General features: G+C 46.4%; 1 protein-coding gene across 1 annotated transcript in view; it reads left to right on the top strand.

The window, feature by feature from the left end:
* LOC138301550 (olfactory receptor 11L1-like) overlaps window positions 1-19719 on the top strand; it is a 53243-nt gene extending 33524 nt beyond the window's left edge. The window contains exons 5-8 of the mRNA XM_069242068.1: window positions 405-1342; window positions 1990-2072; window positions 2342-2483; window positions 19610-19719. Coding sequence (XP_069098169.1) covers window positions 405-1342; window positions 1990-2072; window positions 2342-2483; window positions 19610-19719 — 1273 coding nt within the window. The remainder of the gene's footprint in view (window positions 1-404; window positions 1343-1989; window positions 2073-2341; window positions 2484-19609) is intronic.
* The last annotated feature ends 5110 nt before the right edge of the window (window positions 19720-24829 follow it).

Raw genomic sequence — 24829 nt, 5'->3', positions numbered from 1 at the left:
GCATTACTGCACAAACAATCAAACATTCATCCTAGAATATTTGTTCATGGCCAGTAAATTAATGTGGACTACTGAAATTAATTATGTGACATGTAAGTAATTAAAGAGTCTGGGCCTGATTTAGAAGTCGGCGAACGGATTACTCTGTCACAACAGTGACAGATATCCCATCCGCCGAAATCTAAATCCTATTCCATTATATGGGATTTAGATTTCAGCAGACGAGGTATCCGAGTAACCCGTTCGACGAGTTCTAAATTGAGCTCTCTGTTTGGGGTAAAGAGCCTTGTGTACAAATCATTGTCCACTAACTGTCGCATTATTGAGATATTTTCAGTCAACACTATTTTTTCTCCATACACCAATAATTTTCCTAACAAATGTATCCTTTTTCTATTCCTTAGATACTTTGACTCAGTCATGTTTCTTACAAATCAATCATCCAACATTGAATTTATAATTTTGGGACTTATGAACATTCATGAACCTCAGGTCCTTCTCTTTGTGGTCTTCCTATCCTTCTACCTTCTTACATTGATGGGGAACTGCATAATCATCTCCACAGTGAGACTTGGAAACCTTCTTCATAAACCCATGTACTTCTTTCTACATCACCTCTCCGTCTTGGAAATATGGTACACTACCACAATTGTTCCAAAGATGCTTGTCAACCTGTTGGCTATAAGTCAAACAATATCGTTTTCCAGTTGCATGATGCAGCTTTATTTCTTTGTGTTTTTTGGGGCCACAGAATGCTACCTCTTATCTGTCATGGCTTATGACCGCTACCTAGCCATATGTAAGCCTTTGTATTACGCAACCAGCATGAGTGGAAGAATCTGTGTGCAAATGGCGGTTGGTTCCTGGATTTGCGGCATTTTCACTGGTTTGTTACCAGTCCTTTTGATTTCCAGGTTGCATTTCTGTGCTTCCAAGGAAATCAACCACTTCTTTTGTGATATTCCACCTCTGCTAAGTCTGTCCTGTAGTGACACCTATGCCACCGAGATTTCGATTTTTTTTCTGTCCCTTTTAGTCCTGTTTTGCTCATTTATATTGGCTGTTGTGTCTTATGTTTTTATCATAGTTTCTATTCTGAAGATTCCCTCAGCCCGAGGAAGAAGAAAAGCTTTCTCCACCTGCGGATCTCACCTGACAGTGGTGGTCATTTATTATGGAACTATGATCTTCATGTATGTCCGGCCCCACTCTGGATTTTCCACCGACATGACTAAGGTGGTATCAGTGTTCTACACTGTGGTCACTCCAGTGTTGAATCCTGTGATTTACAGCTTACGTAACAAAGAGTTTATTGGTGCCCTGAAGAGGGTGACAAAGAAATGTATTTATTCAATACAAATGGAGTAGTACCTCCGCTGTGTCCCAACAGAAGGAACACAATTACAAAGCTTGCATCTGTGAATAGGCTAATTTAGTTACCTTTTTCAGGTGGTAGTATAGAAAGCACATGTAGGACTACGACTTGAAATGCAGGCATTAGTCAAAATAGAAACAAATATATTTGAAGAACCTATTGCGGGCATCCCTGTTTCTGTTTTTCCCGTTTGCGCACTCACACAACTAACCAGAATAAGACGACAGAAACAATTGCCTAACCCAACAAGAGCTGTGGTCAAACGTGTTGACTGTTTTTGCAGATGTGGAACCGTGAGATCCAGGTTTTACACTCGGGCTCACAACACATTGAGAGGTTCAGAGCATTAGAATTAAATTCTCAGGTCTCACTTTTACTATTTGACAAAATTGACTAAATACAGATAGTAACTGCTGTATAAAATTGAGGACAATTATCCCTTTGTGTGAATTGGAATTCAGTCCAAATGCAGATTTCTGTAAGTAACAATGGATTACAACTTGTTCGGTAAAGACATGTCCATAAGCCTTTGGTAGTGTTGAGTGTGCACAATATGAATGTTTAAGCTCGAAACGTTTACCCTGCTTACGGTTTCATATTACTGATTATTACAGCTATCATTCCTGCCTTCTGCAGTGACATTAAATTAGTATTTAAATCCCCAAGCGAAGTAAAAGTATCTACATTTTTCGACAGAGTAAGTTCATATATCTCTGTTATAAATCCTTGCCATTATTCTTCAGACACCTGAGCCTTCAGACTTTCTGGGAATATGTTGAACTCAGTATTAACCAAACACCAAAAGGTGTTTAATTACCTTGCCCTATTGCATAAGGGATTGCTAAGCAATTATACTCATAGAAAGTTTGTTTCTTTTGCGTAAGTAAGTCATGATATTATTTTTAAATACTTAGCATGTGCCTATAAATATCACTGCTATCTTTATGCGCTTCTCCTATTTGTCAGCAAAATGGGCCAGGGGCTGAAGTCAGTTTTGAGCTAATACAAAACCCTCTTAAGGAGCTGGCTTTACCATTCTACAACACAGTAATCAGAAATGTTTATCATGAGTTTGTCTGTTGTGTAGCTGTTGGAAAATGGGTTATTGGTAAGGGCAGGTAAGTACCTATACTTAGCAATAGGCCACAAACCTCCACTTAGGTCCAATTAGGTCTCAATAAATTAAACCTAGCTCAACCCTTGGTAGCTTGGCAACGAGCGACAAGGCTTAACTTAGGAGACAAAGCGTAAAGCATTCAAATATCACAAAACAGTAATTAAATAAAACACATGAAACAGTTTAAAAATCCAGAATCAATTTATGAAAATAGATTATATTTTTATCTTTAAAATGACACCAAAACGAATATAATTGGATAAGGGGAACCGGAGATATGAATTTTTAAAGAATTCATGCTTTCCAGCGTACAGAAGCAACTAGCGCTCAAAAGGTTAAAAATGGTCACATTGGAAAGGAACAAGTCGAGAGTTCAGGCCACCCACGAAGTAACACCGTCACACTTACTTTCAGAAGTACTTGATTCAGGAAAGTGGTCCACAGCACCAGCCAAGGGTTCAGAGGCTCTGGTGTGCCTCTTGGGGGTCTGGGAATACAACTCCCACAATGCACCTCTTCAACTTATGGAGTTGTTCCAAACGTCTCCAAACTTCTGGATCTTCTTCCAGAGGTCCTTTTTGTGTCCTTGAAGTGTCCACAACTTGATCCAAGGTTCCAGAAGCTCGAGGTTACTCCTTGGGAGTTGGGACTACAATTCCCAGAATTAACCTGGTCAGAATCCTCAAATGGTCACTGGATGCTGGTCCTGCTCGCAGGACTTGATGCAAGGGACTCTGGGCAGCTCCTTTGTACCTTTAGCAAACAGGGAGTCCCTTCTTGAAGCAGTAGAAGACAGTTAAAGTCCTTTTAGTGCTGAAGCCCAAGTGTGCAGCTTGTGCAGTCCTCCAGAGTGCAGTGTCCAGGTGCAGGTCAGGGGTCCGGCAGGGCAGTCCTTCTTCTCCTGTAGTTCTTCCTTGTTGGAATCTGATAGGGATCTGAGGTGTGGGTGCAGGTCTGCCAGTTTTATCCTTGATCCTGGGTGAAAAACAGGGGGGTCCTGGTTCTCCAATCAGGGGCAGGGTCCTTACCCCTGTGATGACCACTTCCTGGGAAGTGTGGCAAAAATCAATCCCAGGGAGCAACATTCCTCCAAAATACATCATGGCTGAAAGTGATTTTTGGAGGTTACATCTGGCTGAGCCCACCCACTGGTGTGGCTAAAAATCCTAAACACACCCCTCTCCTGCCCTCTCCTAATCTAATCAAGGGGGCACCTAATTGTCTGGGTTTGCAGGATGTGAGGGTGTTGCTGGGATGCTCCATGTGTCCTTCTCTGCCTTTGAAGACCAGTTTGGCAGCCCTCCTCCTTCCTTCTTCACCATCTGCTGAGGGGTGATCTTCTCCCCCAGGCACATCTCTTTGTGTGAAGCCAGGCCACTTCACACCTCATCAATGCAGCCTGGCCAGGCTGCCAGAGGCTGGCCAATCAGAGCACAGCAGCAAAAACACTGCAGGGCTGAAGTTGGTAACTTTTCAGGTAAAGTTTAAAACTCTTTACCCAAACAAGTTATATTAAATCCAACAACTGGAATTTGTGGGATTTATTATAACAATTAATTTGATGCCCAACTTCTGGTATCTGTTACTTAAGGGGACTTTTAAAATTAAAATAAAGTCTCCCCGTTCTAGCCTATGGACACCATTCACTACAATGAGGGAAAAACAAACTTGCCTGTTTTACCTCACCAGGTCTTATAAAAACTATTTTTATAAGGTCCCTGCTTATAGTTACATGGCAGACAGCCCTAGGGGCACATAGGGCACACCTTAGTGTTGACTTATATGTTAAAATAAAATAGTTTAAGATTTTGGAACTACTTTTAATTCCAAAGTCGAATTTACATGTAACTTTAATTTAAAAGCAGCCAGCATGGCAGGCCTGCCTTTAAAATGACACTGGGCACCTCAGCAGTGCACCTATGGGGACACTACCTATGCTGGGGTCCCTAAACCTCCATGCCTTACCATATACTAGGGACTTATAGGTAGGTTGACTTAGCCAATTATAATTAGCCTAATTTGCATACTGATTTTACACAGAGCACAGGCCCTGGGACTAGTTGGCAATACCCAGGGCACCATCAGAGTCAGGAAAACACCAGCAAAAAGTGGAAAATGGGGGCAAAAAGTTAGGGGGCCTCTGCAATCAGCCCTGTTCTCTCACAGTAGCCATTTTAGCCATAGCTCCATGCACGTTATTTTAACACACTGGGCCAAGCCGCTGTGCACCTTAACCTAGATATATTTTATTTGGCTTCATTTTATTATTGTTACAGTAGCCACTTTTATGGTCTTGTTTTATTTTCTGATTATCTAACTGTTTTTGCCTAGGCCAGCACTCTGTTCTCAAACAAGACATTCTTGATCACTCTGTGCTTCTTCCAAGGCTACAGCACGGTACATTGCTGGTGAACATGGTAGAAGTTTAGTCTCCAACATTCGTAGAAAAAACACATCTTTACGTATTGACATTTTCCCAGAACATCAGCTGTGTTGGTTTAAAAACACTTCCTTGTCCCTTATACGTTAGAGGGAGATTCCAGACAGAGAACCACGACTGATTGCTGAATGCTTTGCTACAGATGCTAACGCAAACCGCAGGCCTTTGCTCAGGTATGGGGGATGATGTCTTCCAGGGGGAACCTAAAGGGCAGAATTAGACCTTAACATGCTGTGCTCTATCATAGCCTAGGTAGGAGTTAGTCTATTGATGATAGTGACAATATGATAGCGTTATTTGTATGCTTCTCTCTTCTCGTCACAATTTTAATACTGTCATCTTGTGTCATCCTGGTTATTGCAGCTCATGCTTTGCTATCTAAGATACATTTGTTTTATTAAACTCATTATTGAAACATATACTGCCTCTGTTTGTCACTTATATGTGAGACTAAAATAAAACTGAGAGGAATGGATGAGACCTGAGTGACCACGGCTTCCCTGAGAAACCAATTATGTCATTTACGCCTACATCATCTTCTGGACTCCACCTGGTTTGAGTGCAGGATAAGTATTGCGCCTTGAGACTGGAATTGCCTGGTGCGTAGCCTTCAAATTACAGACCACACTTACGGAGTGTGGCCCTCCATCGTGGGGCCACTGCCCACATCGTCTTGTTTGTGGGGGGGGGGTTCACTTGTAGCGGGACCCAGCATGGCACGCTTTTGTTGAGTGCGTCTCATTTTTCATGTTCGACACCCGACTGCATGCTTGTGCGCGGTGCCCGATTCATAGTTTGTGACCCCTCAGAGGTGGGGGGTGTATCCGGAGCAGTGCTGCATTCTGCCTTGTGTGGCACTGCTGTACTTGCATCTTTGTGTGCGACCGGATTGTATGGGTTGACTCAAGTCATGGCGCACCAGATGTTGTGCCTCATTCTAGCAAGGTACGGAATTGGAGTTCTTTGTGAGTGTGACCGAATTGTCTGGTGCGACTCAAGTCATCACGCACCAGGCATTGTGCCTCATTTCAGGGAGGTACAGCATCGGAGTTCTTTGTGTGATTGTCCTGAATTGTCTGGTGGACTCAAGTCATGGCACACCTGACTTGCGCCTCATTCTGGGGAGGTGCTGCATTGGAAACCTTTTTGTGTGTGATCCAACTGTCTGGGGCTACTCAAGTCGTTGCGCTCCAGATGTTGTGCCTCATTCCAGAGAGGCACGATGTTGAGCACTTTACGTGTGGGATCAGAATTGTCTGATATGACTAAAGTCATCACTCACCAGACCTTGTGCCTTCTTTTTCCAGAGGTATGGACCTGATAACTCTTGTGTACAACTTGAATTGTTGGGGCGGCTCAAGTCATCACTCCCCCAGACAAACAAATATTTGAGTATGATCAAAACAAATCAGTACATTAGGTGATGGCATTTCCACACATTATCATTTGTGCGCTGTAGAGTTTTATCAGTATAACTATATGTTCCAATGTAATGACCATTTCAATAAAAAATTTGCTGTCTACAATGGCAGTTTGATAATACACCATGCTCTCCACTCTACGCCCCTTTACTCTATTCTACACCCCTTTATTCCACTGTATGCCCCTCCATTGTACGCCACTCCACAACACTACACTTTACTTCACTCTTTGTCACTTTACTTGAGTCCACCTCTCTACTCCACTTTTTGCCACTTCACAACTTTACTCCACTCTAACACTCCACCCTATGACACTTTATTACACTTTGTGCAAATCCAGGTTACTCCACTCCACTTTACTCCACTCTGCTCCACCCTACTTCACTCAACTCCACTCTTCGCCACTCCACTCTAAGACACTCCATAACACTCTCCTATATGCCACTAAGTTTTAGCCATGATGAACAGCAGCCACACTTGTCTACAACATGCAACAAACTGCAGCTACACAAACTTAACAGGATATACAAATCATCAATCAAAAAAGCTAAAAAAAGATACTACTCAGACAGAATTCAAAATGCTCAATCTACAACCAAGGAATTTTATAAAATTCTCAATGAATTTCGAAAACCTACATGCATGGAAGGAAGTCATCCCGCCACTCAAGATTTTACAAACAAATTGGCAACTCACTACACAACCAAGGCAGACACATTGGACTCCTATTTAAAACAGAAGAAAATCATCAGCACCAACCCCTTTACTAAAATACCCTTTAAGAATAAACCATCCCAACCTCTACAGTCCTTCAAACAAATATCCCAGGATGAATTTATGGATTTGGTCAAAGCAAGCAGACCTTCTGGTTGCCCTTCTGACCCTTGCCCACCACAAATCTTTAAGAACATCCTGCTATCTACTTCTGCTGCCACACCTGTAAGAAGAATCATCAACAAATCTTTAACTTCAGGAACTTTTCCTGCAGACCTGAAAAAGGCATACATACGACCATTATTAAAGAAAACAAACCTAGACCCGCAAGACCCCAACAACTACAGACCAATCACAAATGGACCTTTCCTGGGCAAATTGATAGAAAGAGCAGCATTCGCCCAGATGTCACAATTCATTGAAGACAATTCTATACTTTCAGACTTCCAAACTGGATTCCGCCCAGGAAGAAGCACTGAATCGGCACTCATGGCAATCTGGGACGATCTTAAAAACACAGTCGACCGAAATGGAGTTGCTGCACTACTTCTCTTGGACCTCTCAGCTGCCTTTGATACGGTTGACCATGACACCCTAACTCAAAGACTTCACGAAGCAGGCATACAAGGGATTGCTCTCGACTGGATTACTTCCTATCTTCAAAAAACAGCAAATATCATCCACTCACCCCCCTTCTCGTCCGAACCCTACTTCATAAAAGCAGGGGTCCCCCAAGGGTCAATCATCTCACCTTTGCTTTTCAACATCTACATGATATCTTTACCAGAACTGATCAATGATTTCCATCTCACATGCTACAACTATGCAGATGACACACAGATACTACTTAAATTAGAAGACCCCAAAAACATTGAAAACTCACAAATCTTCAGGTGCCTCAGAGCCGTTGATCAGTGGATGACCTGAAGTCATCTCAAACTAAATACCTCCAAAACAGAAATACTCATATGTGGTGACTGGAAAAATTATGACCCTCTGTGCGTCTGGCCTGACGATCTCGGACCACCTACTCAATTATCCAAGGAAGTTAAAAACCTAGGAATCACCATGGATTCCAAGTTAACTATGAATGCCCAAGTAGACAAATTCGCACGCACAAGCTTCATCACCTTAAAGACTTTACGACGCATCTTCCCCCACCTCGGATTTCCACAGAAGGTGCAAGCTACTATCGCTTGTACTACCCAAACTGGATTAGGCCAATAGCCTCTACCATGGATCATCTCTATCTGTTATGAAAAAACTACAACATATCCAGAATTCCGCAGCCAGGCTACTACTACATATAAAGCCGCAAGCCCACATCTCCCCTGCCTTGAGAGCACTACACTGGTTACCCGTTGCCAGAAGATGCACTTTCAAGCTGCTTTGTATCACCCACAAAGCTATACAAGGAACAGGACCGCTTTTTATCAGAAAGAAAATTACCAAATACATCCAACAAAGAACCCTCCGCTCAAGATTGGCACCCCCGCCTTAGAACACCACCATACAAGAAAAAGACTATAGGTGGTACATCCTTCTCCATCCAAGCAGCCAAACTATGGAATTCATTACCCCCAACTATAAGAGCCACAGATAACTTTCTTGTCTTCAGAAAACTACTCAAGAGTTGGCTCTTTCCTTCATAACCACCTTTTTCAAACAACTATGAACTGCATATGCCTATCAGATTATGGGCCTGATTCTAACTTTGGAGGACGGTGTTAAACCGTCCCAAAAGTGGCGGATATACCACCTACCGTATTACGAGTCCATTATATCCTATGGAACTCGTAATACGGTAGGTGGTATATCCGCCACTTTTGGGACGGTTTAACACCGTCCTCCAAAGTTAGAATCAGGCCCTATATGTATATTACTATTTATTTATAGTTTCTTTGGAAAATATGTATTGCTACTATGTCATAACAATAAAATACACACACACTCTTTACACCTGTCTGACTAAGTATTTTTTACCCATGATTCTAATTATGTATTGTATGTGCATATGTGTGTGTGTGTGTGTGTGTGTGTGTATATATATATGTATATATATATATATATATGTATGTATGTGTGTATGTTGTTTCTGTGCTTGGCATGTTCGTGGATCATTGCATGGCTCCTGGTTCTTTGGGTTGTTATACTAGATATCTATGAATTCCAGCTCTCATCTTATCACACTTATCTACTCATCACTCTTATGTCATGTCTCTATCAAACTATCCTCCATTCTCACTCTGACTCATCCCAAATCCCTTCTACCACTTTCATCTCCTAAATACCTCTGCCTAAGCTCTTCCCTCCGCTTCCACATCTAACTCACCAAACCTCACTCTACCTCTGTGACCTCCCACACAACCCTACTAAATTCTCCTGCATTCATCTCACCCTGCTACTATGCTCTCCCTAACCCTTCCACATACTCTTCCCCCTCCGCCCCCGTTTACTCATCCCAAGCCTTTGGGTTGAGTAAATGAAAGATATACTCCCAATTAACACTTCTGGATTTCTTTCCTCCTCCACCCCTCCATTACTCCAGTCAATCTAACTAACAAACTCTCATATCCGCGGCTCAAATTAACTCATAATAATACTAAAACTGTACTCATTATTTAACGATACTAATCCATCACTAATTTTTGTTGGGTTCCAGAGTAGCGTGCTACTCATTGAAAAGCGCTTCGACGCCTCGTCAGGGGTAGTAAGCGCTATATAAATACGATTACAATACAATACAATGCGCTTTTCTGCCCAGTCATCCCTATCCTTGGGTAGAGATGAGGCACTGATAGTTAGCTGGTGTAAAACCTGGATTGGAGCGACAGGTGTCACCCGCAGTGGGTTAGACTTAGACCCTCATTACAACTGTGGCGGTCGGTGTTAAAGCAGCAGTAAGACCGCTAACAGGCCGGCGGTAAAGAAAATGGAATCATGACCATGGCGGAAACCGCCAACATAGACAACCACTTTAACACTCCGACCGCCACGGCGGTACAAACAAACACAGCGGCGGTCACCGACAACAGACAGGCGGAAGACAATGTACCGCCCACACTATTATGACAGGCCAATTTGCCACCTTTTCGGGGGCGAATTAAACACAAATAAAAACACGGCAGAAACAGGACATAGAAGGGAAAACACTCACCTCTACACAACCCACGAGAAACCAGGATGCCATGGAGCCTGAACTCCAAATACTCCCTGCGATAGTATTCCTGCTCCTCTACCAGGAGCACGAAAGACAGCGGCGACAACCACGGTGAGTACTGCACCTACAACACAGGGGAGGGGGGAGTTAAAAGAGAGTGATACACACACACAACACACAACACCCCCACCCCCACCCACACAACATACACACCTATACATGCTGCAACATTACATTTACATCCCCCCACCCCCCAGGAAGAACACAATGACAAAAGGAAATGAGTTGAACGACTGTAATCAATAAAAATCCATTAGTCAAAACCCTATATACAATATAAACAATTATATACACCAACCAATCAAGTCCGGGTGGTGCACCATTCATAGTCCGTGGACCACTGGGCCCAAAATGCATGGGCGAGGCCCAGACTCGATACCAGACTCAAAACGGAGAGAAGACTGCTGGGGCATCAGATCGAAATGAAACAGGCACCTCAGGGGGAAGGGAAGGGGGGCACCTCAGCCGGATGAGCGCACAATGCCAGCTCCACGAGGGGGCTCCATGCCCATTGACGTATCCTGGGGAGTGCAAAGCCACAGTCTCTCAAGTCTCTCCAGTGGGTGGGTTGCCCACTGCTTTATCCTGGGGAGGTCAAAGCCACAGTCTCTCAAGTCTCTCCAGTGGGTGGTTTGCACACTGCTGCATCCTGGGGAGTGCAAAGCCACAGTCTCTCAAGTCTCTCCAGTGGGTTGTTTGCCCACTGCTTTATCCTGGGGAGTGCAAAGTCACAGTCTCTCAAGTCTCTCCAGTGGGTGGGTTGCCCACTGCTTTATCCTGGGAAGTGCAAAGCCACAGTCTCTCAAGTCTCTCCAGTGGGTTGGTTGCCCACTGCTTTATCCTGGGGAGTGCAAAGCCACAGTTTCTCAAGTCTCTCCAGTGGGTGGTTTGCCCACTGCTTTATCATGAGGAGTGCAAAGCCACAGTCTTTCAAGTCTCTCAGGTGGGTGCTTTGCCCACTGCTTTATCTTGGGGAGTGCAAAGCCACAGTCTCTCAAGTATCTCCAGAGGGTGGGTTGCCCACTGCTTAATCCTGGGGAGTGCAAAGCCACAGTATCACAAGTGGATGCCTTTCTCCACTGGTTCTGGAGGGGGCTTTGTGCCCAGAGTGCTTCATCCTGCCATAGACTGAGGTAGTGGATGCCTTTCTCCACTGGTTCTGGAGGGGGCTTTGTGCCCAGAGTGCTTCCTTCTGCCAAGGACTGATGTAGTGGATGTGACACTCCACTGACAGTGGTGCAACATGCAACTGCCCATGCTCCTGGAACTGACCACCAGCCTCGTACGACTGACCATTGGGGATGGCAGCCATGTTTACGGTAGTGCCACTGGCTCAGGATGTTGCGGGCCGCTGGCGGTGCTTGTGGTGGTGTCGATAGCGGCGGTGCTGGTGGCAGGCTCACTGACGGCGGTGTCAGTAGCGGTGGTGCTGGTGGCGGGCTCACTGACTGCGGTGCTGGCGGCGATGTCAGTAGCGGCAGTGCTGGTGGCCGGCTCACTCACGGCGGTGCTGGTGAAGGGCTCAGTGTCTGGGGTGCTGGTGGCGGTGTCTGTGGCGGCGGTGCAGGTGGCGGTGCCGGTCTTGTCCGCCGTGCAGGTTGGCGTCGATGTGGACCTGCCTTTGATTTTCAGGCCCTTACCCACCTTGGATGGTGGCGCAGCTGTCTTCCCACGTTCAATTTTTTTCTTGATTGAGCCCTTGGTGGCAGGTGTTTTGGCCTTCTCCCTCTGGGATGTGGGCAACTTTTTCTGTTTTGGAGGTGGTGGAATGTCCTTGCCCTCGCTCCTTGAGACACTGGCAGCCCTGTTGCTTGGCACACTCCAAAATCCAGTTATTGCTGGCACCACTGTGCCCGGTGATGTGGTGGCTGAGGTGCTGGGTTGGGACCTGGAAAGGCGGGCCCTCGGGGACGGGGGGAGGTGTAGGGAAGAGGTCAACATTTGATAGGAAACGTTTTTTAGACACACTGGGATGGGTAGATGGAGGGGGTATGGGAGTGGAGGAGGTGTTTGTTTGGTGATTTTGGGTGAAGGTGCATGGACTGTAGGCTGTTGTGAGGTGGATGGCTGTTAGGGGGGGTGTGACTGTGTTTGTGTACTTTGGGAGGAGGGCTCACAGACACACTGCGAGAGGACACAGGGGGTGTGTGAATGGTAGTGGGGGTGGTGAGTGCACGTTAGCTGTGTGTGGTGATGGGCGTGCTGGTGGTGGAGGTAGTGGCTGAGGATATAGTGCATGCAGGTGTGAGTGGAGATGAGACTGGGAGGGAGGAGGGAGACGTGGAGGAGGGGGACACAGTGGAGGCAGTGGATGTTGGTATGTGTGCATGGGTATGATGCTTGTGTTTGCCTGAGCCACCCTTGTGTGTTGAGGTGTGTGCATGCTGGTCTGATGGTGTGTTTTGGGATAGGCTGAGGTACAGGGGATTGGATCTGGGTGGAGGAAGTTGAAGGGGGGAGGCTAGACACAGGGACAATGGCTGCCATCAGTGCTGAGGCCAGAGCCTGAAATGCTCTCTGTTGGGCTGCCTGGCCAGAATGAATGTCCTCCAGGTATGCATTTGTTTCCTGCAACTGCCTCTCCACACCCTGGATGGCATTCGGAATGGTAGACTGCCCAACAGTGAGGGATCTCAGGAGGTCAATGGCCTCCTCACTGAGGCCAGCAGGGCTGACTGGGGCAGGGCCTGAGGTGCCTGGGGCGAATGAGATGCCCACCCTCCTGGGTGAGCGGCCACGGGACACACGCTGAGGGGCTGCTGGGAGGGCGGTGCTGGCAGGGGTGCTGGCGGCTTTACCTGTTGATGCGGTGGGCACAGAGGGGCCCGCCACCGCAAGGGAGCTCCCATCAAAGGAGGAGTCGGTGTCGCTGGTCTCTGCTCCTGTCCCAGCCGTGGAGCTCCCCTCGCCCTCCATCCCACTGGTGACTTCAGACTTCGTTGTCTTGCCCTCCAGGGCCATGTGGGATGCAGCTCCCTCCTGCTCCGGTGGCACTGCTCCTCCTTCTGCGCCTGATGATGCCAATGCACACAAGAACATGGAGACCACAAAAGGGGGGTGGGGAGAAAGAAGAAAGACATGTTCAGTGCATGCAATACCGCTACCGTTGGCGGACACTACAGACACAGCAGCCCTCTGCACTACTCCATACACTTAGAGTTCTCTAATTAATCACAGGGACATGGGGTACAAGGCCTATGCCTGATTGCTGCACACATGGAGGCCTGACTAGGTATAGATGGCTCTGACCACTGGTGGGGTTGGGGTGCCACATAGCCTGCTTCACAAAGGGTCCTTGCCGACAAAGCTCGCCTAGGGGAACCCACTGCCCACCTCCTCCAACCAGACACCTCCTAATGCGCGCAGAGTCAGCTGAATGAGAGTGTATTCACCCCCTTGTGGCTGCTGTGATGCCCTCAAGCGCCCATCCAACTCCGGAAACGCCACCGCCAAGATCCGGAACATCAGGGGGGTCATGGTGCAATGGACACCCCTCCCACGTTGGGAGGCTATCCCCAGCTGGGCCTCCGCCGTCTTCTTGCTCAAGCGGCGAATGTCCCCCCATCATTTGCGGCAGTGGGTACTCTGTCTGTGGTGGACCCCCAGGGTCCGGATGTCCTTGGCGATGGCACGCCAAATAGCCTTCTTTTGGTGGGCGCTGACCTAGAGGAATAGTACAGTGGAAAAGGAAAAACTTCAACCGCCCGGACCGTCACAGTCATTGGCCCACGTTCCCACCCTTCCCCTAACGCACATATACTCACTGTCTGCTCATGCAGGCCTCAGTCCCCCCGTATCTTCCATCCACACTAGTCCAAACAGGCATTGCCCATACAGCATGCTCACAGTGTACTCACCTGTTTGTCTGGAGGACCGTAGAGTAGCGTGTACTGGGGGAGGACCCCATCCACTAACTTGTCCAACTCCTCCGAAGTGAAGGCAGGGGCCCTTTCCCCAGACACATGAGCCATCGTCGCTTCCAGACTGAGGTCACAGCAGCACTTGCGGTGTAGGTCCTCTCCTGTCGAAGGTCAGGTATCAAGTGAGTGAACAGATAGAAAATGGCGGTCACGTCCGCGGCGGTGCGTACCCTCACCGCCGGTGTACATTGTTATTGGCTCCTGGGACCCATAGGGCCCAATGTTAACCAGTGCAGGATTGCGCCGCGGTCTTTGACCGCCTACCGCGACGATGTACAAAGCCAGCGCAGTTACCTTATATCCCATTGTCCCACATTACAGGTCAGGCAGCTGCCATTTCAGGGGGCCACATGGCATTATTTTTTAATGCGTCACACATATCTAGGCCTTGCATACACACAGAGACAGACACATAGCGGATTGACAAATGTGTGCGATAAATTCTTTTTTTACTATCTCAGTGTTGGCTGACTCTGTGCTTGCTGTTCTTCCCCATAGGGCACGTCCGCTGGGGCAGGTGAGCCGATTGCGTCATCCTCCGGTGTACAGACCGCTGGTGGACCTGTTGACAATGGAAGAGAGACATGTAATAGTCACCTACAGACCTGATCATGCAACAATCCATGAACTGTGTGCCCAGTTGGAGCCAGACCTGATTTCAGCTATCCGCCATCCCACAGGAATACCCCCTCTAGTGCAGGTCCTGTCAGTACTCCATTTCCTGGCCAGTGGGTCCTTTCAAACAACAGTGGCTATTGCATCAGGGATGTCCCAGCCTATGTTCTCAAACGTGTTGTCCAGAGTGTTGTCTGCCCTGCTGAAACACATGCGCAGCTACATCGTTTTCCCTCAAATGGAGGATTTGCCTACAGTGAAAGGTGACTTCTATGCCCTGGGACATACCCCCAACATCATAGGTGCCATTGATGGGACACATGTGGCCTTGGTACCCCCACGCAGGAGTGAACAGGTGTACAGAAGAGCTATCATTCAAAGAATGTGCAGATGGTGTGTTTGGCCGACCAGTACATCTCCCATGTGAACACCTAGTTTCCTGGCTCAGTGCATGATGCTTACATTTTGAGGAAAAGCAGCATCCCTTATGTGATGGGGCAATTCCAGAGGCACAGTGTGTGGCTAATAGGTGAGGACAAGGACCCTATACCCTGTGAATAGTTGTCTGGGACTGGGGTTGTCCCTAAGGGTTAGTGTGTGTTTAACAGTTGTCCCTCGATATTTTCAGGTGACTCTGGGTACCCCAACCTGTCATGGCTACTGACCCTAGTGAGAAATCCCAGGACAAGGGCAGAGGAACGCTACAATGAGGCACATGGGCAAACTAGGAGGATTATAGAAAGAGCCTTCGGCCTCCTGAAGGCCAGATTTCGGTGCCTCCATATGACAGGTGGTTGTCTGTACTACTCACCAAAGAAGGTGTGCCAGATCCTCGTGGCCTGCTGTATGCTGCACAACTTGGCTTTGCGACGACGGTCCAGAAGGAGGTCTTGTGGCAGCTGTGGAGCTTGTGGACAGTGAAGAAGAGGAGGCAGAAGAAGAGGATATCGACAACAGAAACAACGTGATCCAGCAATACTTCCAGTGAGACACAGGTAAGAAGACATCACTGTCTCCTACATCTCATACAATTGTTAAACCTATCAAATGTCTGTCACTTTCACCCAGTGTATGGACCCTGACCTGTCACTTTGCCTTTCCATTTCACAGATGTGGGTCTCACGTGTGACCTCTGCTATGTTACCTCATGGACTAGAGCTGTGTGACATAGGTATGTTGGCAATACAATGGACATTGCTATTTTCCTTAGTTATTGCAAATACACATTTGTGAAAGCACAGACTGACTCTAGATTGTTTTGTGATTCAAGGGTGTTTATTTAAGTGCAAATTAGTGGAGGGGGTTGTAAAATGGTCAGGGGTGATGGTGGCGGAATGTCCATGGCAGAGTCCAGTTATTTGTTTCACACGTGCATTGTCCAAAGGGGCATAGGAAGTGGAGCTAGGGCAGTTTACTGATGGACAGGGTGACGAAGTGGGACAGAAGGATGACATTCAGGGTGGTCTAATTTCTTGGCAGGAGTCTTGGCATTGTACTCTGTCTTTGTCCTGGATCTCAGGGACCGTTTGCGGGTGGTTCTCCATCTGCAGGGGGTGGGGTGCTGGTGTTGTGGTCCTGTGGTGGTGCCTCCTGTCCACTAGCGCCGGCGGAGGTGGTGGGCAGTTCATCATCAAGGCTAGTGTCAGGGGCCCCTTGTTGTGCCACAGTGTCCCTCCTAGTGTTCACAAGGTCCTTCATCACCCCTACAATGGTGACCAGGGTGGTGTTGATTGGCTTGAGTTCCTCCCTGATCCCCAAATACTGGTCCTCCTGCAGCCGCTGGGTCTCCTGAAACTTGGCCAGTACCGTTGCCATCGGCTCCTGGGAATGATGGTACGCTCCCATGATGTTGGAGAGGGCCTCGTGGAGAGTGGGTTCCCTGGGCCTGTCCGCCCCCTGTCGCACAGCATTCCTCCCAGTTCCCCTGTTCCTTTGTCCCCTGAACCGTGTGCCCACTGCCTCCAGGTCCCTGATGTTCTTGGGTTTGTGGGTTAACCTGGGTTCCCTGTAGTGGTGGACACACTGCTGCTTGACGTGTCCTGGGGACAGAGGTATGGGCCCGCTGGATGGGTGCTGTGCTGGTGTTTCCTGAGGGGGGAGGCTCTGTGGCGGCATGTGCCAGTGTGAGGGGAACCGACTGTCCCGAGGTCCCAGATGGGCCGGGCTGGTCATCTAGATCCAGTTGGACAGAGCTGCTGTCATCACTGTGGGCCTCTTCTGTGGGGAGTGTGTACATGTCTTGAAACTCCTGTCCGGTGATGTTGGGTAGGGGTCCTGCAGGGGTGTAAAGGCATGATTATTGCGTCTGTGTGTGCCATTGTGTGCAATGGGTGGGTGACCCTGTACCCCAGTGCTTACACACTTGTCTCGGACCTTGTGTAATATTTGGTTTGGGGATCTGCGTGGGTATCTGTAGTGGACATGCTTTGGTGATGGGTGTCCATGCTTTGGTGTTGCATGCAGGGCTTGGTGTTGAGATGGGTGGTTTGTGATAGTGGGACATATGTGAGGTGTTGGAGTGTTGGGGGTGAGGGTGAAGGTGGGGGTATGTGATAGCATGCAGGTAGGGTGGGGGATGTAACAGTTAAGATTTGACTTACCAGAGTCCATTCCTCCAGCTACTCCTGCGAGGCCCTCAGGATGCAGTATAGCCAAGACCCGTTCCTCCCATGTTGTTAGTTGTGGGGGAGGAGGTGGGGCTCCGCCATCAGTCCTCTGAACTGCAATCTGGTGTCTTAAGACCACGGAACGCACCTTCCCCCATAGGTCGTTCCACCTCTTGCTGATGTCATCCTGTGTTCTTGGATGCTGTCCCACTGCATTGACCCTGTCTATGATTCTGCGCCATAGCTCCATCTTCCTAGCTATGGAGGTGTGCTGCACATGTGATCCGAATAGCTGTAGCTCTACCCGGACGATTTCCTCCACCATGACCCTGAGCTCCTCCTCAGAGAACCTGGGGTGTCTTTGTGGTGCCATGATGTAGTGTGGGTGGTGTGTGAGCTGGTGTGTGTTGTGATGTGTGAGGGGATGTGTTTGTGTGTGTTGTGTGAGGTGCGTGGATGTTGTGTGAGTGTTGGTGTTGGGTGCCTGTGGATGCTAGTTTGTTGATGGTGGTGTCTCTCTCTGTGCTTCGTTCTCAATTTTTGGTGGTAAGGGTTTGTGGGTGATGTGGGTGTGTGTTTTATATTGTATTGGGTGTGTGGGATTGGTGTGTGTATGTGTATCAGGTGTGTGTATTTCGAACTGTCCAATGTGGTTGTGTTTTGTAAATGTGTGTGTATTTTGAGTGCGGCGGTGTGTACTGCCAATGGAATAACGTGGTTGAAAGACCGCCGCGTGGATTCTTGGGTCGTGATAGTGTGGGCGTATTCCTGTTGGAGTGACGGTGTCGGTTTTGTTATCGCCAGTTTATCACTGACCTTTGGTGTGGCGGACTTGTGTGGGTGTCTGGATTTTTGCGGATTCCGGCCTGTGGGTTGTAATAGCTGTAGCGGAATTCCACCGCAGCGGTGTGTTGGCGGTCTTCTGCACGGCGGTAAGCGGGAATTATCGCCAATGTTGTAATGAGGGCCTTAGTCTCCCACACCGCGGGTGATTCTCCCGCTCAAAATCCAGTAGTCTCATTAGAATAATGAGAGCCTATGCAACATGGTGCTGTCAATGTTTGGTCTGGCTCTAATTTTCAGGGCCTCCGCAGTATCTCTGTCTCATTATATACAATGATGCCTCAATACTGTATACGGAGACGTCTGTGGTATTAAGGATTTGCACCTCAACCACGTAGGCTATCCTACTTGGGGCTGGAGGTTGTTCAAGCTTGAACTTTAAAAGGAAAAACCCTATTTGGTGTGCCTCCTCTGAACATATCTTCTAACTAGTATGGTGAATCCACAGCAGATAGCAATAGCAGTTAATATGAGACAACCTCTGACTGCACACTTATTAGCAAATGGCCTAATGGCCCAGGGGGGTCCAGTCACATTTGTGGTAGACGCCCATCCAGCTTATAGAACAGAACTCTTCTATTCTTGGGTCACATTTCCAGCAATTGATGGAAGCACAAATACTTTTCATCATTATACTGTACACTTACAAACGTACCTGGACGATACAGGGCATATGCATATTTAGAAATACCATTATCTTATCAAGAACATAATAATTGGCTTGATGGCACCCTACCCCAATCCATATTACCTGTAAGGTTAGGTCCTCTAAGTAATGATGGTCCTACCTGGCCTTTATTGGCCATCTATACACCACATCCTGCAGTAGCGAATTTAGCAGTAGCTGAGGTTCGTCGCTTACATTAACAGCGACATATAGACGATTAGTACAGTTTGTGATGCAAACATTAAATAGGAGCCCAGCGTGTGCTGCACCAGCGCAACCACATGTAGTAACGCCAGGTATAAACCCTGCGACTGTACATTCGATCATGGGCAAAGTACCTGCCAAACGAGAGGAAACTCCGTTTTGGTTAGCACAAAAAATAAATACGCTGGAAGCTATATTTCCCTATACGGGACCTCAGGATAAACATAGAATTCTAATGATGTGCTTGTCATTTGGGATGGTCCCTACAGTAGATAACTGTAATACTTGGGGCATGGTATTTGCGGTGCTCTATACAACTGCACATGGTACACCGACACTTGGCAATTTGACAGAAGTGTTGAAACAAATTCAAGATTAATACGGGGCTGCCCCAGACCTAGACTTGGGGATGAAACTGATGGGCAATTTTGCCACAGTATCCTCAATTATTTTAAATAATCTTAAAGGGGAAGCAGTCACACTAGCAGTGCTCATGCGGCTCCGTGATGTTCCTCAGCAGGACCAGGAACGCGAGCTGCCTAAGATTATCACAGAGACCTATTCTAGCATTGGTTGAGATAGTTTAGGGGCCAGACCAACTACACCACAATTTCAGGGCAAATCTAACAAAGATTTTTCCAAGCAAACTCCTGAGGGTAAGAAAAAACGCTGGGGTAAAAAAAAAAAAACTCCCGAAAAAGAGAGGGGAGAATCTCCACAGAATAGATGTAATCTCAGAAATAGACATAATATAAAAACGCCTGATAGATGTCAATATACTGATACACGCCACCTTTCAGGACTCATTGGAAAAACGAAATAAGAGAGGTGGGCGATCAGAGTATGTGAAACCGAGATAGGAATCACAACGCACATCGGAGGTTTCTGTTAAAATGGAAGAGAAACCTGCCCAACAAAAACCCCAATTCAAAAAGAAAAAAGTGGCAGCAGTCGCAGTCCGACATGCCACTCAGGAAGAGCATCCTCTTGAAAAACAGGAAGTGGGCACTAGCACTGCTAGACAGTGCGGCAGAGGTCACAATAGTTCACCGGAGTCTTGTAGAGCATCTGGAAGTGAAAGCAACTGATGACTTTATACAAGTAGAAACTGCGGACATGCGTGTCTCCACACCTGATAGGGTGTATAAAGTAACGCTACAGTTAGAAAGAGACATTAAGCTCATAATAGACGCAATCTTTTGGGATCGCGTAGTAAACATATATAATGTTTTGTTGGCCAAACAAGATTGGCCACCTGAATTTCTCCGTACCTGCCTATATGGAGAAGACGTTATTAAACGTTCTGTCTCGCCCCTTGTTCCAGAGGAACTCGCTGCATCCTATGCCATTGATTGGGCTTTGGCACAGGCACCTGCGTTATACCTCAATCAAGTAGGATGGGATAAAGAATCCCCCTACCATGTAATTCCTTCTTCACGATCCTGCAGCGTTATCACGTGCAAGCCGCATCCGCTTTTTCTCCCTGACTCTCGGGACCTTTGAGAGGTCAGGTGTGGGCTTATCAGGGCCTGTGCACTTGCCATCCCATATTTTTCAGATGCCTTCAACCCATACAGTCCTTATATCTTTAAGGACTGGTACTTCCCTATGCATTAAGGGACGGCTCTGGACATTGCTGTCGTCAATCATCCTTTTGCCTTGAAAAAGTCTGTGTGGACGAAACACGTGTTGGCTGTTTCTGAACATTGATGTGTTTTCTCTCAAACATGAGGGTATGACTATCTCTGAGCATTGATTGGATCTTTCTCAATACAAAGGAATAAAGAATTCTGCAACTTTCTTCATCGTGGACTTATTATTTGGAGTGCCCTGGTTGTGCTTTTGTTTTCACCATGTAATTCCTATTAAAAATGAACCTCACTCCCAACCTCAGTACCCAATAAAACATGAAGCAAAAGCACCTATAAGAGAAATATTCACACAATTAGAGTACCAGGGCGTAATTGAACCCTGTGTCTCCCCAGTGAATAATCCATAATTCCCAGTAGCTAAACAAGACCATTCTTACAAAATAGTCTTAGTCTACAGACACTTAAACACACACACATATGCCATACAAAACTCACATAGCGCAGCATTAAGGAACAATATAGTGTGTAAAAAATACAAAACAACGCTGGACATTACCAGTGGTTTCTTCTGCCATAATATAGTGCCTGAGAGCAGAGACTTAACATGTTTCAGTGCACTAGGCTCCCAGAAAAACATTCTGTCATTTACCTCAGGGGTATAAGAACAGCCCAGGACTGTTCGCAGCTCGTATGACAGCAATTTTGCACGAGATTGACCCTGAAGCATTGTCCTATGTAGATGATATTTATATGATGGATGATGAATTGCTACAACATTTAAGACGGGTAGCCCACATTGTTGTTGGATTTGCTGAATTTGGCTACAAATTCAACTTCAAAAAAACAAAAATTACCTTCCTCAGCATCCTGTTTCTGGGATATGAGCTGTCAAGTGAAGGAAAGAGCCTAGCACCACAATTCTTAGAATAATGTGCACAACTACAACCCCCAAATACGATTAAAAAACTGCAATCTCTATTGGGTTTTATAAATTTTGGCTGAACTTACATTCCAGATTATTCTACACGCATAAAACCTTTATATGATTTGATATGTCCTGATTTCTCAAGTAAATTTCGGACAATTGACCATACACGAATTCTTAGAGAACCGCAGACAGACATGCTTGCAGCACAATATTTACACACAAGAGACAATAAAACACATTTGGTCATCAGAGTAATCGCTGGTGCCATCGGTTTCACCTATGTGACATTTAATGAAGGTGAGACAGTCCCGATTGCATACAAATCACACTTGTACTCAGCAGCAGAACAACTCTTTGCTTCCACTGAGAAAATACTCACTGCTGTACAGATAGCGGTCATTAAAGAAAGACCTCTAGCCCAGGGTAAATGCATAATTGTTGTTTCCCCAATCCCAGAACTGAAGGCAGTTACAAAAGCCAGCGTTCCAAACGTAAAAGCTTTAAATCCACACTGGATACAATGGGCCACGTCTTTGACAGCCACTGATGTAGACTACACTTTTGACCCAAAATTACAAACTCAAGAATTTTTGCAGTATGAACTGGAATACCCAGTTCCAGCAAACGCCTATCGAACAATATAATAGAATAATGTACACCGATGGCTCTGGACAACATGCAATTGGCACACAACACCAATATTCTGCTGCTTGCGTTGTCGTAAGTGACTATATGTAAGACATACATTTACGCAAATCCTAGGGGATTGCATGGCATAATTGGCAGAGCTAAAAGCACTTTTGATGTCGCTGGAACATACGGATCCTCCACAGCCAACGCTGATTGTTTGTGATTCATATTATTGTGTCCAGTCCCTCAATGAATACCTGCATCACTGGCACCAGAATGGGTTCAGAGATTCTAAAGGCAACACCATTAAACACAGACTTCTGTGGGGGAAGGTAGCAGATCTGAAAGAGATGCTACCAAATGTCCATGTTGTACACACACTTGGACACCAGCGCGTTGGAATACACGTTGCTGGAAATACATTGGCTGATGAAGCCACAAAGTCAGCAGTGGCTGTGGCTGCTGTTGCTGCAGTAACTCGAATAGCTTGAGTTCAAAACCAGACGCAGACATATGCGCTGCCGTAACAGCTATGGCTGATGGTACGCCCTATCCGAAAGGATTTCCTGACAAATATTGCTACCCAATGGGAGGTATGCTGAACGCTGAGGTTAAGATACCAGGCGTAGGGGTACAAGATATTCCCAATGGAGATATAAGGTCACAATTGATTAAAGCAGCGCAGGAGGGGGTGGCATCTGCCCATGCTGGCGTGGCAGCTACAATTTCAATCTTACAAGCCCGTTATTGGTGGCCAGGCCTCTTCAAGGAGACCAAGCAGTATGTCCTTTGCTATGATATCTGCCAACAAATCAAAATTTCCACTGCCAAACGCCCACTGCAGACACCCCTCTTGATTTCAAACAAACCATTACAATGTGTGTACTTGGACCATTGCGGTCCCCTAACAACGGTTGTGCATACAAGTATATATTAGTCAATGTTGATTCGTTCCCGATTTTTATGGGTGTGGCCACAATGCTCGGCTGACGCTCGGACTGTTATTAAAGGTTTGCGAGTCTTTATCGGTACATATGCAGTTGCGGCTTTCCACTTGGACCAGGGCCCTGCTTTCGTCTCAAGGGCATTCAGGGACGCCATGGCTTTGTTGGGGGTCCAACCCCAGTACTCGTCTCCATTTCATCCCGAGGGAAATAGTGTTGTGGAGTGATTAAACCATGGTTTAAAGCAATCCTTTACAGCCAGAGTCTTAGGTAAAGGATCGTAGTTCAGAGAGCACTTAACAATCTGCCTAGAAGGTCCCTGAGGGGTCGTACTTCATATGAGTGCCTGATCAGAAGTCAAATGTATGTTCCGGATCTTGATGGTCCTGGCGTGGAGGCGGCAGAAACACCTTTTGACATAAATTAACATGTCACTGTCTTACAGGAATTGCAACAGTTCCGTGATGATAATTCTTCTATCAGTACTGCCTCCACAGGAATCAAGGATGTACCTGTAACACCTACCAGCTGGATTCCTAGAGTCGGGGATCTAGTACGTGAAAAGGTTGCTGTGAAAAAGGAATTTGGTCCTTCTTACCGAGCACCAGTCCCAGTCTTGAGGATACACGGTACCAGAATTGTCATTCTACCACCGTTGGCTGGTACCAAAGAAAATCGTTTTGTCTCCATCTACACTGTCAAACTACACCATGCAGCTGATCCTGCACAGCAGACCAAGAGGAACAACCAGTAGTTCCCGAATCCCTCTCACTACTGGTCAAGATGTCCCTCTACAAGTTGTAAGCAGTAACACAAGACCTCTCCGAGCTTGGGGAGGGTGGAGAATGATCTTGCAATGGTTCCACTAACATCAGGCAATACATAAATCATTCCACCAATATTCACAACTCCAGCTTTCGCACGGACTGCTTCTGGATATTTTGCCGACATCAATGAGGACATCTCAGACTCCTTTGTCTCTTCGATATCTGAACTGTCAAATACACGTAAGCTAATGAACTGGCTTAAAATAACATACTTTATTTTTCCATGGAACTATCTATGGCTCTCCTTGAGTGTACTTGCTTTCCTACTTTGGATCAGTTTTGTTATCACTTTCTTTTTATTAATACATGGTCATTTTCTTCCTGAAAAATCAACAGTTGAACTGGTGTATGAGGTCCTAAAACTACATTTTTCATCACAGAAGGTCAGAAGAGACTTATCTTTAGTGAAAATTTCTGCAATACCAATTCCTGATGGGATTGTTTGGGACAAAGTAATATTTGATATATAGGGTCCCACAGAAGTTATTCAAATACCATATGTGTTCAATGAATGATATTATAATACCAGCCATTGTTTCTGATGATTGGGATGTGAAAACAGTTGATTCTATGATGACTGAATTGCAGTATTATACTGTATTTGAAAACGGAGATGTTTATCAATTTAAAGAAAATTATGGTGATATGTTTTGCTATAATTATTCTGGGCACTATTTCATACACAGAGCAAGCAGCCCGAAAACTATTTTTAATTTTACACAATGGGAACATTGTCTGACTCCACCACAAGGGAGTTCCAAAACAT

This window comes from Pleurodeles waltl, chromosome 6 (assembly GCF_031143425.1).
Source record: "Pleurodeles waltl isolate 20211129_DDA chromosome 6, aPleWal1.hap1.20221129, whole genome shotgun sequence".
Lineage (NCBI taxonomy): Eukaryota > Metazoa > Chordata > Amphibia > Caudata > Salamandridae > Pleurodeles > Pleurodeles waltl.
Note: the sequence above shows the minus strand (reverse complement) of the source record. Positions and strands in the feature narration are given on the sequence as shown.